The sequence below is a fragment of the Ips typographus genome, linkage group LG4, assembly GCF_016097725.1.
Source record: "Ips typographus isolate SLU linkage group LG4, UJ_Ityp_2.0, whole genome shotgun sequence".
Taxonomy (NCBI): domain Eukaryota; kingdom Metazoa; phylum Arthropoda; class Insecta; order Coleoptera; family Curculionidae; genus Ips; species Ips typographus.
In genome coordinates this window covers 10879443-10897353 of record NC_138425.1, presented here as the reverse complement: position 1 = coordinate 10897353, position 17911 = coordinate 10879443, and the positions used below count along the sequence as shown (strand labels likewise).

Here is a 17911-nt window from a genome sequence, read left to right as displayed (position 1 = left end):
GACACCCATTCCGTATTCGTCTTGTATTTAAACGGAACAAAATAAGGAAAAAGGAATATAAACAAAAGCAAGGAACTTCCTCCAAACCTGCCATAAAGGGCGTGGACTTTTCAAATAAATTAAAATAAATCGAGCCCGTTTTTCTAATTTTAGTTTCTGCCTGGCACGACAAAATTAAGCGAATGTCGTTAACGGCTTCATTTATGTGAAGACGACAATCTTGTACCCTCGACACTCAACCTAATTTTAATATTTTTTTAATAATAAAACGGGCGACAAGGAACGGGCGGAGCTATTTATGTAGAAAAATGACAGGTTATATTTATTTATTTTGTACGTTTTTGTTTTTGGCTTGTTCTACGGCTGAGAATACAAAATTGACGTGTCAACTTACGTGAAACACCGGGCCGACACGGATTTTAATAGATTATGTCCGTAGGTATGCAGAAATGATCAACCAAATATTTAGACCATGTTCAGAAAGGAATTACCATGTCAAAAAACTGAACATAGAGTAAAAAAATTGGAAATGTTTATTTAGAATCGTGGGTGACAATTTTATATTTATGAGAGTGACTAAACCTTATAAAACCTCCAGTCAACCTCTAATGGTCTCCATTTACTATCATACAACATGTAAATTGTTACAAAAACCCAAAGCGCTATTAAACTAAAGCGCATTTAACAGTCTAGTTTTTTTATCGGTACTTGAGTAGACAAACGTTACTTAATTTGCTTGGGTAGTCTCATTAGAAGTACAGAGAATCCAAATAAAAAAAATTACTTTTCATTGCTTTCTAAGGAAAATTTAGACTAATTTAAATTTCAGTGAAAACTCTGTTAGAATCATTTTGAATAAATTTTCATTTTATCAATTTCATTTCAAATTTTACAGGACATGTTACATAACTTTACATACACAACTCCTAATAATGACCTTCTGTTTGGATCGTTAATACGGGGACTTTTGCCTATTTAAGTCCCTTTGAGATCCTTTTAGCTGTTTCCTCTATGCATACTTACAAGAAAACCAACAAACCTCTTTTGTATCCAAAAGCTGCTCGTTTTAAGTCCATTGTAAAGGTTTTCCACTTCTACAACTTTATACCTAGAAACTGAGTTAAAGTGAATGTGCTGTATTTGGGTATTCTTCGTAAATGGCAAAATAAGTACCGCATATAAACAAACGAATTACCTACAGCTGAGGGAATTGTTTATCTAGACCTCGATCAAGAAATTAGTATTTGAAAGGTCATGTTTTGTACCTAATTGAATGAGTTTTAATTTTTTTTACATTTGCTTGACATTTTTAGTAATAATAATTTACCACCTGAACGTTTTATGGATAATAATTAGGCTGTGACTTAGCATAGAAAGTTGAAATGAAAAAATTAAACTTTTGCATAAAAAAGCAATCAATCTTACTGGCTAAGTGTTAAAATTAAAAGCATTTTCTGGCTTTCTTACAATCAAAGTGGAAAAATGGTTTGTAAGGGAATAGTAACTGATCCTTAACAAAATAATCAAGGATTGAATACTAAATTTGACTAACTGAGATTGTTTGGGGCTTTAGTAACCATAACAAAAAAATCAAACTTTAACAGCATCAAAAGCTTTGTTGACATTGTCAAAAAATCTAGCCAATATATCCCTGCAAAGTGTTTTCCGACGGCTACCTATTGTAATTTCAATATTATCCACACTCGTCAGATCGTCAATGCCAAAACCACTTCAGAATAAAACCAGGTTTACGTCATGCCGAGCCCTTTACACTCTTGATGGATTCTCACAGCATGGTACAACCCAAACAAGCGCCGGAACCATTGATCTTGAATCGCCTTAAAGACCTTTTGTTACCGCGATGACCGTCAGAAAGTGGTACTAGTTTGCATATGTTTTTACACACACGTTACACGACCTTGTTTTAACAGACTATAATTTAATTAATCGATATGTAGTGGGTAGTTCTAGGATATTTTAATATTCACTTATTACTTATTCCTTTGACCGACTGATATTAAATAACTCTATTACAGGAGACTAGTTTCCCAGGGCTCGTTGAAACTTTCACGCTGCTGATGAAACGAGGAAAATTGAGCGCAATTACTCCGTAATATTACCCATAAAATATGAATAAGACCGAGTTCTTGTATATTAAAAGAAAAATAAGGAACGCGGAAACGGACGACTAGTTTGGTTGCCTATGACTTATTTAAAATTGAAAGATGCGGGAATAATTACCAGGAAATTATTTATAACGATGTTGTCTCTTTGAAAAGTTAACGATGTAATTTTCGTATCAGGAAAATTGCTCTAATAAATACGCAAATAAAGGCTGCCGTGGGAATGGTATCTACCAAGTTACTGCTGAAAACTAACTGTAATTAATCATCTAAAATTAGTATATTGAATTGATCTATATAAGTATAGTTACAAGAAATTTTGACTCAGTTAATTATAAGCTAGCATAAGATTGAATCTAGCATTTGAATATGGTGGTAAACGAATAACCCATAAAAAAGTCTCAATTTTTGCCTTGACATGTAGTGCCTCCTACCATAATCCATATAGCTTAAGAAGTCTTAACTGCTGAGTTATAAGACACTACACTACCAAAAGAAAACCATTTAAATCATCATCAGAGTTGTCATTTTAATTTTTTTTTATACCCAGCTGCAACATTCTAGATTTATTAAAAAACCACCTTATACAAATAATGTCAAAAAGCTAAAGAATTGTTTTAAAATATTTTTTGAATTGCCCTCTTTTCATATGATTTCCTGATTGAGTATTTTAAAACTAAAACGTTTATACAGGAATATTTACTGGCCAAAACTCCTTTTTGGACTCCCATGAAGTAGTTGAAGTAGTTTAACAACCTGTCGAATCCAAATATTACTATCATCAGATGACTTTTTCAGGTTTTTTAACTTCGTAGAGAGAAACCCAAAAACAGGGGATACTCAGTTCTATTCACTGGGATCCTGTACACAAATTTTGACGGTTTACACACACTGTATTGTGTCAAAAGTTGGTCCCGATCAATTATATGTCAGAAACATCAAATTAAAAGACTGACGTGACCGCCAATCGATTTGGTTTAGAGTATACTGGCTTAGAATTACTTCGGTTTTGTGTTTGGCTATATTATGTTTAAAACCTCTGCTTTGTAGTGATTTTTGTTTGTAATTAACTAATTCAATCGACTGTAGAAATTTCCATATTTTCTGTTCTTTGCATTTTACCACTAGAATCTGCACTAAAAATTCCTGTATAATTAACAATGCTGTAATGTAATTAATTCAACGTTTTTTTGATACTCAATCATTCCATTTTAGAACTTCCATACACTCATTACAGCTATATTCTCTATATCTAGCTCTATAGAAGTATTAAGGTCGCTAGATTGCCGTCGCATTATACTCAGTATAGTGCCCCTGTTTTACTCATGTTAATTCGTTTGAGTTGAGTTTTAATTCTCATTTTTACTGTAGATTTACTTTGGACTACATTATTGTGCCTAACCTGATAATTTTGTTAATAATATAAACTGCTCGTCAAAAAGAATGGGACTGCAAAATTTTTGGTCAGTTTTGAGCAGCGGTTTCTTCAAATTGATTCACTCGATTTTGGCCGTTTACAAATTTTATTGCAAAATTTCAAAAATGGGGTTGTTTTTACTTTTTTTATTTTTAATTTAACCATTTCTTTAAATCTTTTATGGAAAGAGAAAGGGATTAGATTAAAACTATCCAATTTAAGTAAAAAAGTTAATCTGGGTTATACAGGGTGACCCAAATAAAATTTTCAAAAAACAAAATCATATTTTTATCATAAATCTTGGCATGTTCAGTGATTTTAATGGAAAATAATGATATTAGATAAAGAAGCACACTATTTGTTTAATGATCCAATTAATATATTTAGACGTTTTTAACAGTTTGTCGATTAAGAGCCGTTTCTAAATTTTTTGGTTAATTTCAAAAATGGCTTTATTTTTACATTTATTCAAATTCAATAATTTCTTTAGATTTTTTACTGAATAAATATGGGATATTCAAAATTACACTTAAAAGTACCCAATTTAATTGAAAATAAGTAGTCTATATTCCCACAGTGGATTAGTGAGTGTAAGTGAAAGTAAAAACACAAAGCACAGCTTAATCTCCACAAAATTTATTAAATAGTGTTTTTTTTATTTTTTTTTTGGGTCACCCTGTATAACGCAGATTAACCCCTATTTGCACCGTTATACTTTAAGTCAAGCTTAAGTTCAGACTGTAAAAATACAGGTAAAAAAATTACAAGTCTGAACCTCACTTAACTTAAGCTCAGTTTAAAGTATGACGGTGCAAATGGCGGTAAGCTTTTTAATTAAATTGGGTGGTTTTAAGTGTAACCTTGCCAATTCCTTCTTAGGTTATCAGAAAGAGAAAGAAAATACCTTTTAATTGTCAAAAGAATTATTAAAATCGAGTCAATCAATTTGAAGAAACAGCCCTTGAAAAAAGAGCTAAAATTTTGCTGTCCCATTCTTTTTGACGAGCAGTTTAGATACCAAAATCAAAAATTTATTTTTATTTTAAGCTTTTTTGTAAATAAACTGGCCATTAATTAAATTCGGTTAAATTGTGTTTAAATGACATGTTAATCATAAAGTTAATCTTCCAATTCACTAACATAGATTATATTAATTAACTAAATATTCATGACAGTGGTTAGGTTAATTAAAAGAATGTCATGCTGGGTATTAAAATTCAAAAATTTCTGTTCTTTTACTGTCATTTGTGAGTTGCTTTTTGATTTAGTGCTGGAATGACAGGTAGAACTTTGTTTGAATTTAATTTCCGCATTATCAAAATTATTAACATAAAATGTGAGAATGTTATCTTTTGTACTAGGAATATGTAAATGAAACTGGAGTGGTACTACATAAGCGTTCATAAATAAAAAAAGACAAATCTTGATGACAGATACTTACAGGGGATTTGACATTCATCGTCATGGCCGGTATTTGATGTGTTCCGAAATAATGCCCAGCACCAGGCGTGACATCTGTCAACATAGCGACACTATAAATCTTGACACCGTTCCTTATGTATAAATCATCTACACAATCGCGAGTATTGTGTCCAGTGAAACAATCGAAAAAAATCACTATATTATACGACACCCTGTGATGATCAGTACTTCTATTGTCGAGTTCACATAGCTCACTATTTCTCGGAAGGGAAACAGTTGAAAATCAACGGTTCCCCTTCTGAACTAAACCGCCAGGGGCGTGACCGTCGCGGACGACCAATCGGCAACGTTGCCATTTATAGCGCGGCCCCGCCCTCAATTTTTATCTGTAATAAACGGACGCGCATGGTGGATGGCCAGTTACAAATTACACCGTCCTATAAATGATGTGGCATCTATTATTTTGTATACCAGCTCTTTATTAAAGAAAGTACTTAAAGTAAGTTGGAAGGTGTTATTTTCAGCAACATGCTTATATAGTGTTAATTCCAGCTTAGCACTCTATTATTTGGCGTGATTTACGCTTTCCCACTTGAAAAACTATTATCTAATATCTAACTAATATCTGTTTAGAATAGGTTAAAGCTGAATTTTATTTTGATAATTGAATCAAATTATCTTTATTTTTACTGGGAAGGGTAAGGGAAAACCGATAAGAAATGGAGGAAAATTATATGCAATTATTTGGAAAGTATTGTTTGGATTTATGTAAACTCTATTCCAGGGTGAGCGGCAGGGACGCAATAATTGTCGTTCCTTGTCTATTAGTTATGAATTGAACGAGACGGAATTTTGAAATTCGGCGTTGGCGCTGTCCGCAACGTCATTTAAAATTTATAATTTTCAAATTCCTATTTTGATATTTTCGGTATACCACACTGATGCCATGTTGCCGAATGCTCTCGTAAAAAAGATATTGATAGACAAAACCGCTTTCTTATACACTGACACGGAGCATAACTAGGGGCGATTGCTTCATCTATATATATAGCAAAAAACAAAAATAGTTTTTTAGAAATGCTCTATAACCGAACTTTACAATATATCATGAAATCAAAACTTTTTAAATCACCGGTAATATGGAACGCTCCAGCTGTCAATCGCGAAATATCAATGAAAACCTGTGGAACTAATACAAGAAATGAATGAATTTCAATTGAGGTTACCATTAACAGTTACTGGGATGGAGAGTAGGTACCAATTTTTGGAAATTTAAATTATAGTAACCAATAAAAAGCAAAAATATCATTAATAAATTCACAACATTGAACGGTAAAAGTAAGTTAAGTATGCAAAAGAAAACCCTATTCCCAAATGAAACATACAAACAAATCAACAGTATTTTTTGTGACCCGGTACCTGACTACTATTTTATTACCAGAAACACCCAGTATACCACGCCAAATTGCAAAAACTTCGCATTTATTGAAATCTAAAAGACATCAACAGTCAATTAGCATAGAAACCTACTGCTCCCATATATCATTTCAATTTGTTTAAATACATGTTACACTTCTCTATAAAGCATTTTATTAGTGTACTGTTGACAGTGTTAAATGTGTAAAGTATAAGCTTTTTAATGCTGATAATAGGGTTTTATGTCAGTTACTTATTACACACACAAGTAATGACCTATGACGCCTAATTAACGTATAAGCTGTGTTAAAACTGTTTTAAGTTGGTCTGTTGACTTTATTTGGTTATACTTTAATAATAGTTCATTACAATAAGTCCATCACCTTTTTTTACACACATTAGTCTTTGTTACAAAGTAAACTGCCTCCCTCTCAACAAGGACAGTAATTTTTTTATCATTCTCAAAACCTCGTCATTTTCAAACCAATCAACGTTTGTGCCGTAATTAGGCTTGTTTTTGAACTGTACTATACAGGGTGAAAAAAAAAGTTTTCTCCAATTAACCAATAATTTTCTTTGGTTTTGTTTTAACATAAGGAAGTGTGGTTTAGATCAATATCTCGGGACTTTTTGAGCGTTTTCCATTTAACGTCCCATGTCTTAAGAAAAATCGATTTATTCAAAGAAAGACGACATTACAGTGCTCAATCTTGAATTAAGTTATGGTAGCATTCTATGTCGGTTGTAGATCCAATATAATGTGTTACATAATCTTGACTGATATTACTATACAGGGTGTCTAGAGACAGTCAAAGAGGAAGAACAACTTGTAAGTGCAAAAAAAGTATCAAACTTACACGGTTTGCATATTGCTGAAATCAATATCTTGGAATGTTTTTGGGCGTTAACATTAATGCCAAAATGTTAACGCCCAAAAAAATGGAAAATGGATAAAATAGCTAGCTTTATATCTGTCATTCTATTGTATACCCAACATTATCGGTTACATAATCTGACGGTTAACTGGGAAACGGCCAAAAACTTCCCGAGATATTGACCTACACAACACTTTCCTATGTAAAAATAAATAATTACTGCTTAATTGGAGACAACTTGAAAATCAAGATATAACAAAAAAGATACAATATTTAGTAATACTCTCTGTTCAGCGTCACAATCACCAGCAAAAAACGTATGTCCGTGATTAGATGTGATATTGATTGATTGTCAAATTGATTATAGTTTTAGATTACAATTTAAGGCAGGGGCTACAATGAATCATATATTAAGCTGGTGTACTTACAGCAATAGCCTAAATCTGGAATTTTGAATGGTGTAAAATACAAACTCTTGGTTTAAAGCTATTCTTGATATAAATTTTATTCGTCAGATAACAGTTTAAAAAAATGCGTATTATCTATTTAGGTCAAATGTTTTATCTGTAGAATAGGGCTATACCTATACTGTGATGTAGAGCCTAAACTGAAATTGCACCATTTACTCATAAGAAGTTGTTCAGCACAATAAATCAATTTTGCTGATGACATAGAAATGTTTTTGAATCAATGATATATAACAGACATACATAAAAATTCAGTTTTATACTGTTCTGTTCTCTGTAAATATTTTTATTTTCATAAAAAAGGCATTTTGAACACAAATAACAACACTATTTGAGCTCAATTTAGTCACGAAACTGATAAAAACGTCAGAATAACCTGACATTAATTATTGAACCGTCAAACTAACAATAGCTGGTAGTATGATGTTATAATACACACATTTTTTGTCGATCTTTATCTAATGAAATATAAGTTCTCATCTCAGAAACATGTTTCAAATACCAAAACGTGTTGTCTTTGAAATGCCGCTAAAAACTTTTATATTCCTTATATTATTTACATCGGAAATATAGGCAACAAATGATTTTCATATCAGAGTTCATAAATCTAAAAACATTTGGGCAATTTTCGATTCGTGCAGACATCGTGTGGTCGTACCAGGGTCGACAAATTGCGTATTCAGCTTAGGACGTGACTCTTTGATCTAAACCGTCGTCGCGTCATTGGCGTGGGAGTAAAGTATAAAGAACGCTACGGTTGAATTATTTATTTCGATTCTCACATTTCCAATTGCGCTATTTTCGGGGTTAAAGTGTGTACATTATGAACTGCGGCGTTGATTAATTGATCATTTATTCCGAACTAAAATTACACCAAACATCGAAAATAGTCTCGAAATTTGACACGACACAAGTATAATCAATTTGCTAACCATTATCCAGAAATGTCTTTATGTAATTCCTAAACCCAATCGAGGGATAATTTGGTTTGGTAACTGGAGGGTCCAAATTGAAATTCGCCGAGTTTTAAACGGGGTTTATGCCAAGGGGCGAATGCCGTCAGATAGTGCCAGTCACCCTAACTTGCAAATTAGTAAACCAATCACGCTATCACAAGAGTATTAAGCAAACATATTGATTAAGTACCGAAAAGGTGAAGTTTCCATTAAACTTCGAATTTATTTAATAGGAAAAAACTAATAACCGACGAATTCCTCTATCATCGAAATTATCTGGTTAATGGGCAAAAAGTGGAGAGTCAGTAAGCAAGGACTCGGTGGCGAGTTGAGCCCTAGTGATGGAAAGCGGCTGCTTAGAAAGCTCTAGGTAGTTTTGTACATAATGATGATGACTTTTATAATGACGATAATGCGGCCGAATAAGGCAGGCGCCGGCATATAATTGCGACCCCGTCTTGACAGCGGTCGATATTATAGATAAAGTCTTTTGAAGCTGCCTGCTCTTCGCCTTTCAATACACTCACCAACGATGATCTTGCTAAAAATCCTTTAGGAAACAATGAAATCGTGGCCTAACGGTAGCTCGATGTTCACGAGATTAGAAGAACGAAGCATCATAAAGATGAGTAGGGCACTAACGAAAAACTCGAGCTAGTTCGGGGTAAGAGCCAATTAAAGCCGCTTAATTTCCACAAACAACTAATTACCCATAACAGTAATAAAAATGGATGACACGGTTTTTTTTTCCAAATTACACTAATGAACAATTCAAATTTGATGATCGAGGTTATGTCCATGTGAGTAATTCTGTTTAAACGATGCTGACACCTATAAAGTAACTTCATTAGCGTAATTAGTCACACTGACAAAATAGAATTATTATTTCAAACAGTAACAACCAAAACTCATTTTAATTAAATAGTGTGGTGTAAATCTGGTATTATTATACACGGCTGGATAATTTTCTCACATTAGTGTCTTTTATTCGAGCTCAAACACCTGTATTAAAAATGGAAATGATAGGAAACACTGGGTAATGATTTTATGTTAGCAAAATACATAATTAATATATCACTTTAGGATATCTATCATGTTATATCGTTATAATGTAAATTAATTATTGTCATTTCACTTAAATTTAATCTGAAAAAGACTAAATTAGCTATTTTTGTTTTGAAACATTTTAGAATCATCATCAAAGAGGATTATTCCAGTTGCCTAAAAGAAAATTTTAATTTATTTCTTTACATCAAAAGTAATTAAAACACTTAAAGTTGGTATTTTCACTAAATACCTACTTTACTAACGATGTTAACTTCATCGACAAACCAACATAATTGAGTTGATCTACCATTTAAAGGCAAACATAAACACTTCCATCAAGACCAATAAGTCACTTCTTGCTACAATTATGTTAACAAAGTTATAGACTATTATTATAACAATTTTCGGCTTGTTTGAAATAGTTGCAAAATCAAATTCTGACAACAATACAAATTTATAATATCTGATTAACTATATCTATGACCAATTTGTTTTATGATATAAATGAACCTTATGCAGGGTGTATTGAGAAAGCTCTTCGTTACGTTGTTAGGAATTTATTTGTAACCGTAAAAAAAATTGATAAAAAAAATAGTTATTGACTATTATTTTAGTCATTTACCAATTCTCAAATAACATGTTAAAGTTATAATATCGCAGAAATATTTTTTTTTTGTACCGTCATAGTCCTATTATCAATGAAAGAAACTTGGCAATAAAGCAAAAAAGCAACAAATTACTTTCTTTACAGACGCTATTTTCATCTTAATTTCAGTGCAAAAAATACCAAACCATTAAAAAATGTTTGCCATAAATTAGAGGGAGAATATTTAGAACCAGCTTCTTGTAGCTACGTCTCGTCATATTTTTGAACTAGGACTGATGACAATTTTAGAAAAATTATTTCTGCTAATAATGTTTAAATAAATTTCTCACACCGTAATGAAGAACTTGGATGCCATTTTCAATACACACTGTATAAGGTGTTCGAAAATACCATATTGTCATTGACAACAATAAGGAATACATAATAGTTTAAATATGGAGAAAAAATTATCCTGAGGTATTTTTATAGTCCTTTTACAGTTACAGCATAGCCAAATCCCTTCTAGTTTTCTAGGTTCCATCAAGTACTCTGTATAAGGTTAGGGCAAACACCACAAAACTTACTGTGTAAGTTTTTTAAGGAAAAATGTTCTAATGTCAAATTTTCTTTATAATAATAAATATTCCACGTTACACGTACTTTGATATAAAAAATAATCATACTAAAAGCCTTACAAAAACAAATTTTCGTGGTTGAAACAAATACGCTAACAAATTAAACGTCCCTGTTAATTATACCCTTCACTATGTATACAGGAATTAGTCTCATCACGTACCCTGGTGGCTTATGACGAAAAATATTTAATTGCTTTTAATTTGTAAGGAAATTATAGAGCCAGAAAATAAAAGCATTTTACTAATTCCAGCAATTTCAGTTAGGAACTAAAAACATGAAAGGAATTTGAACTAACTTATTAAAAGCACGCTCTAGAATTCCTGATGGCTGCAAGAGCAATGAGGAACCAATCTTTAGTTGCAGCAATTGACCTGATGTTCAAGTATCCACCTTCAATCATGGGCGTATTTCTTGACCTTATAAAAACTATTACCTAACTGTATAAGTATCAGTTTGAGAGAGAAATTAACGGTTGCCATAATGAAATTGCTGGTATCGTGAAATGGAAGTACTGAGGAAGCAAACGAGTACAAGTTGCATGCTGAATTAAATAATCTTCACTAACCACACACAATAGTGGTTTTAGTTGTAGATAGAAATTTGAAAAAGAAACACAAACACACCCCTGTAAAACACTTGAATTATAATTTATTCATTGAATCGTAAAACGGTAAATACCAACGCCCGCCATTTATTGATAGATGGATATGGAACAATGAAAAGGCTAGTCAAACAATAGCATTGTATTTTTAATTCATCAATAACTCAGCGTCTGTGCCATTTGATCTTATGCAAGCCACCATTTGCATTCAAGTCGATAACAGTTAAATATTTTAGACGAGCAAAACAGAACTTTCTGCCAATACCAACTTTGTGTCAGTTAAAACCTTCAATTTATTTATGCGGTAATTAACTTTCACCCTAACTAGCTCAATGTTGAGTTTAATTTAGTCATTTAGGTGACCAGTATATGAGGGTGAAACAGTTTCCCCTAAATAAGATTTTAACCATCTGTGTGTTGGTTTTCAGCCACAAATTGTCCTTTGATTTTTTTGCAGTTGCCGTTTGCCATATGTCTTGTGGTATAAAAATTACTTTATCAGGTCTAGGGAAGCTCCAATTTTAATGGTGGAAAATATAGTACTAATAACAATAATTTACATCAATTACCTAATCAATGAAGGTAAACTGATATAAAATTATGGAGTGTGTTAAAGACTAGCGAATAGTGGATTTTGTATGGAAATTGCTAAAGTACGGCCCCCGCTTAAGGCGTTCGCTATAAATTATTTACATTTTAACGATTTTCAATACTGTTTCTTCACAATATTGAAAATCCAAGCTTTTCTCGATCAATGCCTTCTGTTTGTAACTGAACCTTTCAAACTTAAATTTCACCTAAAATAAATCCCGATTTTACGTGACCTGGACTGGATATTTTGTTGATGCAGTTTAAAACCATGTCGTCTCAGTTCATCAAGCCGAATAACCGATCGGATTTTACCGTCTTCGTACAGCATCGACTGTAATTACCGACAATTACCTAACTGAATAACTAGCAGTTTGTGACAGAAATTGGTGGTTCGAGCTTTATTGAATTACCGGTATTAGCAAAGTCTCAGTTGATTTTTAATTTAAACCACCATCAATTGTTGGTATATTAATTTGAAGTACGACTGTTTTTGTTTTAGATACCGGTAGAAGTACCCCCAAGCTGACTGATTGAGCATTACAAATTTTATGTTACAAAAATGACTAAATAGCCTGTCATTAGTGTCTTGTGTTGTATATGGTATTTTTCATTTAATTTTTTTTTCAGATTTAGCACAAGTTTTGTAGAAGTGTCTACACAATTTGAAAATGTATGATATACCGCTATTTATTTTTTATTATCACCCGGAAAGTTTAGTAATTTCAGAAACCCAATTTTTTTTTTGAGGATTTTAGCAACTTTACTTTAAAATCAGTGGCAATCGTAGTTTATTCACTTTCTAATTTAGTGTGGAACTAGATTGTAATCAGGGTGCTTATTCTTGAAACGAGAAAAGGGATTTATCAAGAGAAAGGTCTGTAGAATGTGACAGAAACCCGTTATAGTGAGCTTCTTCTGTCACATTCTATTAAAACTTCTCTAAAGTATTCCGTTCTCTGCTTTCAAGAATTAGCTCCCATGAATTTTGTAAATAAGAATTAAGCTTTGATACATAGTCGTTTTCATTTAAGTTCAAAGACAAAATTATTCTACTATTTGAACAAATAAACAACGTGCATCTGCAATAAACAGTTGTTACCTCTGTATCAGATGTTGCTGATAATATTGTGTTGCAAGAATCCTAATGATTAATTGTCTATTATCAGTGACTTTTGCAGAAGCATTTACATATTCAATTCAAAGAGATACAACCCGATTTATGTGATAAAGATAAAGCCGGCATGTACACGTATTAAATATGCAAAACTATGTACCAACAAAGAATATTAATTTTACTTGTTTTGATTTTTACTTTATGAAAAAACCTGTTTAAAAGTTTCAAGTTAAGAAAAACAGTAAAATCTGTTTTCCATTAGAACTGTCTTTGCCACATAAAAGCATCATACTGCTCTAATAAGTAATCAAAATTTTAATGTTTACTTTTGATTGTTAAATTTTTCTTAAATTATCATTACCTCTAAAAAATCCGCACCGGTAGCAGCTTGAGGCGAAGTAGCCTGAATTTGATAGGGAGAATAGGCACAGTTCATTTTCCAAAAAATCGTCGAAATTCACCATCAAACTACCGAACAACACCACCACGTAATTAAGGCTGTGCTTTCTTAATCCTAATTAGAAGTTAATCCCGATGGGGTCCTTTCGGTGAACCGGAACAGCGTGTGAGTGGCGTACTGCGTATTCGTATCCTATCGACCCCTATGACGATGTCGGTTTCGGCGAGCTGCGTGGGGCACCACGCCCCCGCGCTTCGAGGGGCCCCATTGGAGCGATACCGGCTCGAGGACCACCTTTACACTACTCCAAGATAAGATCTTGGTTATAAATTAATGAATGGAGACGATACAATGTGTTTTGTTTGCCGTTTAATATTAAATGTGTACGGACGTTTTATTCATGTCGTTTTTTCGATTTTTGGGGTTGCGATCGTAATCGGCTCAGGCACTAAAACGAATTAATTTCTCTTTGTATGACAGCTTATTTCACCTATAGTTTGATCGTTTAAACTTAATTAAATTATGGGTGGATGCTTAATAATGTCAAATTTTCATTAAAATTGCTTGAAAATCTATGATTTTGTTTCACGAGCAAAAGCCAAAATTAACCCTTAGTGAGCAAAGAGGCTCAGTATCCAGAAGAACATTTTAAAATCCGGAGAATTTACTTACCCTGTTACGACAGAAAACCAGAGTGTGACTTTTGTTTGTAAAGAATAACTAACACTACCTAGTCCACCAAGTTATATTGTTATAGTTATAATTCATGTTACTGATTTGAAAATTATTATCATTTCTATCATTAATAACTTTTAGTGGTTTTCAGTTTTTAAAGACTTTCAGTGACTGTTGGTGTCTTTTTTAACCTTTTTTTAAATGTTGATTTTACGGTCTCTCTCTGATAGCTGGCGAGGAACTAAAGTATCCTAAGGTGATAAATAAATTAAGCACAAATCTGTTAAACACATAGTAACTTGATTTTCAGACACCTTTGACACTACAAGTGGGTTTTGAAGATGAATTCAGCTGCAGAATCCTAAAAGTTTGGTATACTGGGATGTCCATGTATGCTAATATTAGTTTGATATAGATGGTTCTGTATTTCCAAAGACATTTGGTACAATTTTTAAAGCTTATGAAAAATCTTTTTTATTTCCCAATCAAAATTAGAATCTTCAGGATTTCCAGAGAAGTTCGTTATAAACTAAAAATTCTCCAGAGTGAATAATGGTTCAAACTTTTAAAGAGTAATTATTTTCTACTTTCCTATACTTGCACAGTCTAAACTATAATAAAATATTCCTGAAAAGTTTGCTAATACTACTGTCTTTATGGTTATTGTAGTGAAACATCTGGTGAAATTAGTTAAGCCAAAACAAGGAATTAGACCAACAAGCAACTTAATCAAAATACAACAATTTCCATCTGCTTGTTCATTCCTGTATTCCATTAAAAAAGCCGTTATAAAAAAACGCAAAATAGACCGGAAAATGAGTGTCCGTTTTCGTAACCGCCCCATGGAGAGTTATTCCCAGAGATCCACCCGATTAAACAAAATCCCATTGATATCGCACGAAAATGCCCTTCTTTACTTTTAAGGTTCGCATGAGAGATAATAAAGGGAAGATTTCGATTCGGAATGAATGGAAAATAAGGACTCGGTGGGAGTGTCCCGTAACTCGATCAGTACGCCGGAACTGGGAGTTCCCTGGAGCACGTGTGAGAATCAGACACCTGGGTTAAAATAGGAATGTGCTGAAAGTATACTTGTAACTTTAACGTGATTAATTTGGACGACGCATGTCTTTATTTTAACACGTTTCTTCCAGGGAATTCCGTCTGTGTTGAATTAGAACTAATTTATTTCTACCCGAAACTGTTTTAGTCGATATCACAATCTGTGCACATCTCTAAGTGGTGGAAAAACCATCCCTTCTTTTCACAATAAATAATACCATCAGTAGCAACGACAAAATGTACTGTATTATTAGGGTAGGGCTAAGGCGTTTTACTTTGCTTATTGCACTGTAATTTTGCGATATCTCACTACAAATCCTGACTTGGAACTCGTGAAGTTCTGCTTGGGGCACGCTTCTTACCGTCAGCCATTGAAGAAAATGCGTCACGGTAAAACATTTATCATATGTCCAGACCGAAAAACCTGTAGCTCATATTTCCATCCCGAATACTAAGTTAAAAATAATTATTACGAATTGCCGTACAGCACACAAGAACTTTTAATAACCACCTTGGACAAAGAGATATATCGATTAGATACCACCGTAATTAAACCTCGGCCAATGGCGGTTCTTTTTCATTATTATTTATCTTCGCCAATATAGATAAAATGTTTCAGAAAAACGGTTAATATTGGTGTAGTTACCAGGTGTGGATTTACCTACCACCCTTGCAATCAACAAATTCAACATTTTTCCATACATGTCTGGGAAAACACAAAATGATATATAGAAACCTTAATGGAAGATAGAAAGAGTATTTGGAAACTTTTCAAAGAATCACAGTCCTGACCTGGAAATAAGTAAGGCCTACAAAGAATGATGAGTCTGCCTTTATGATTTTCTTGTCAATGTCAGAAAGATATATTGTGGCAAGGGGTTCGAAGGGCCCTGAACGGGTCGGAAAAATATGATCTCGGATGTTTAGCATCCGTATTAGACAGATAAAATTATAGTTCGCGATCACTTGGGGCATTTTCTACCGTAGTTAATGTAGGTTGCTGTAAATTGTAGGAATTAAACTTAGAACCATTATTTACGAACTCACTGCTTTAGTTAGTACACGTTTTTTGGTTAACAGGTTGCAAAGACAGGTGTTTTTTGTTAGTCAAAATATTTACTGGAAAAGGGACAATACTATCTATTTTTCCATACATTGTTTAATTAGATTTTAAAAAGTTACCCAGTCACATCCTCATCTTTTAGTTTTCTGTGGAAACCTTCCCCCTGGATATTTCTGATACACTACATACAGCACAAGGTAAACTGAAAAGAAGTATGCCTTGAGAAGCTGAATCGAATAACATAATAATATACAGGGTGCCCCATTTGAAATAGTGCCCTTTTTGGCTTTTGAACGCACCGACAACCAGTTTGGTGGGATTTCCTGTTGAAACTTTCACCCTGTATATCTCTGGAACACTTTTTATAAAGCACATAGTACACTGTAAAACACACCTTGAGAAGCTGAATCGAATGACGTAATAACGTACGGGGTGTCTCAATTGATTTATTATTTACCCATGAAAAAAATTCAGAGACATAAGGGTTCTAGTGTATAACCTCCTAGTCTCTATAGATAGGATGGATCCAAAAAGATCGTGACTAAACATGAATTATTTTTTATTTTTTTTTATACTTTGACATTGCAATAGTAAAACCTTTGGCTCTAAATTTAAAAAAATTAATACATTAAGTGATATCCAGCAATTAGGGTCGCCAAGATTAAATGAATGTAAATAACAACAATAATTACATTTGATTGTACAATAATTAAAGTTCTTGTTTTCCAGTACAGATTAATGATAGAGGTAGAAAAGTAAATTGTTTTCTGTTACCGGTTAAGAAACCGTCACAGTGTTTCATTGGAAAAAAATTATACACCTCTTTATATTATTGCCGCCACAGGCCAAACCTCTACAACTATTTAGCTTGTTCTGCAAACGAGACTCTAATTGGATGTCATTAGAAAAATGAGAAACTAACAAGCGCCTAGTTTTCTTTTGTCATGGAAAATATCCATTTATAACATAATTATCAACTCATTACGAGAGCTATTACTTTTGATACCAATCTAATCTGGTGTAATAGTTTTTATCCTTTTTGTTTTTACCTTGTTGTCGTCATTAAGTTTGTTAGTTTTCATTGAGTTTCACGCGATTAATGAAATCTGTCTGCGCCAAGTCCCGAACTAATTTTCTGAAGTTTTTTGTATATAATATTTTTTTGGGTGGAAAAAAAAAACAAGATAGGGCAAGGAGATGTGCAACGTTTATATCGGGCCCCCGCATAAAGAAATTTACTGGCCATAATTATAGGGTAGCGATATTTAATTGCAGATAGAGTCCGCGACTGGATGGCAATGGGGCCTCAGCTCCGAAATGGCTCTTTGTAATGCTCGCCGCACATTCGGAAGACTTGCCCCGTGTGAACGTGGACCGTATTGATGAAAAATTGATTGGATTACTTTTTTCGGGCGACTTTTTGCCATTATTATTTCTTTATTAGCCGACCGATCTGTCTA

The 17911-nt window shown here is 33.1% G+C and overlaps 1 protein-coding gene and 1 long non-coding RNA gene across 4 annotated transcripts in view; one reads left to right on the top strand and one right to left on the bottom strand.

The window, feature by feature from the left end:
* Window positions 1-17911, bottom strand: part of LOC145727435 (transcription factor Sp9-like) — a 48440-nt gene that overhangs the window by 8555 nt on the left and 21974 nt on the right. The window contains exon 1 of one of the 3 annotated variants that reach the window (XM_081976995.1): window positions 13613-13809. The exons of 1 other annotated variant lie outside the window; for it this stretch is intronic. In XM_081976995.1, the coding sequence (XP_081833121.1) occupies window positions 13613-13687 (75 nt within the window). In that variant the 5' untranslated portion in view covers window positions 13688-13809. Of the gene's footprint in view, window positions 1-4981; window positions 5232-13612; window positions 13810-17911 lie in introns of those variants that run through there. One more of the 3 variants, XM_081976997.1, reaches the window with a different exon arrangement.
* Window positions 1738-2347, top strand: LOC145727438 (uncharacterized). The gene is made up of 2 exons (XR_014177884.1): window positions 1738-1878; window positions 2037-2347. It is a non-coding gene; the product is annotated as an uncharacterized LOC145727438 (long non-coding RNA).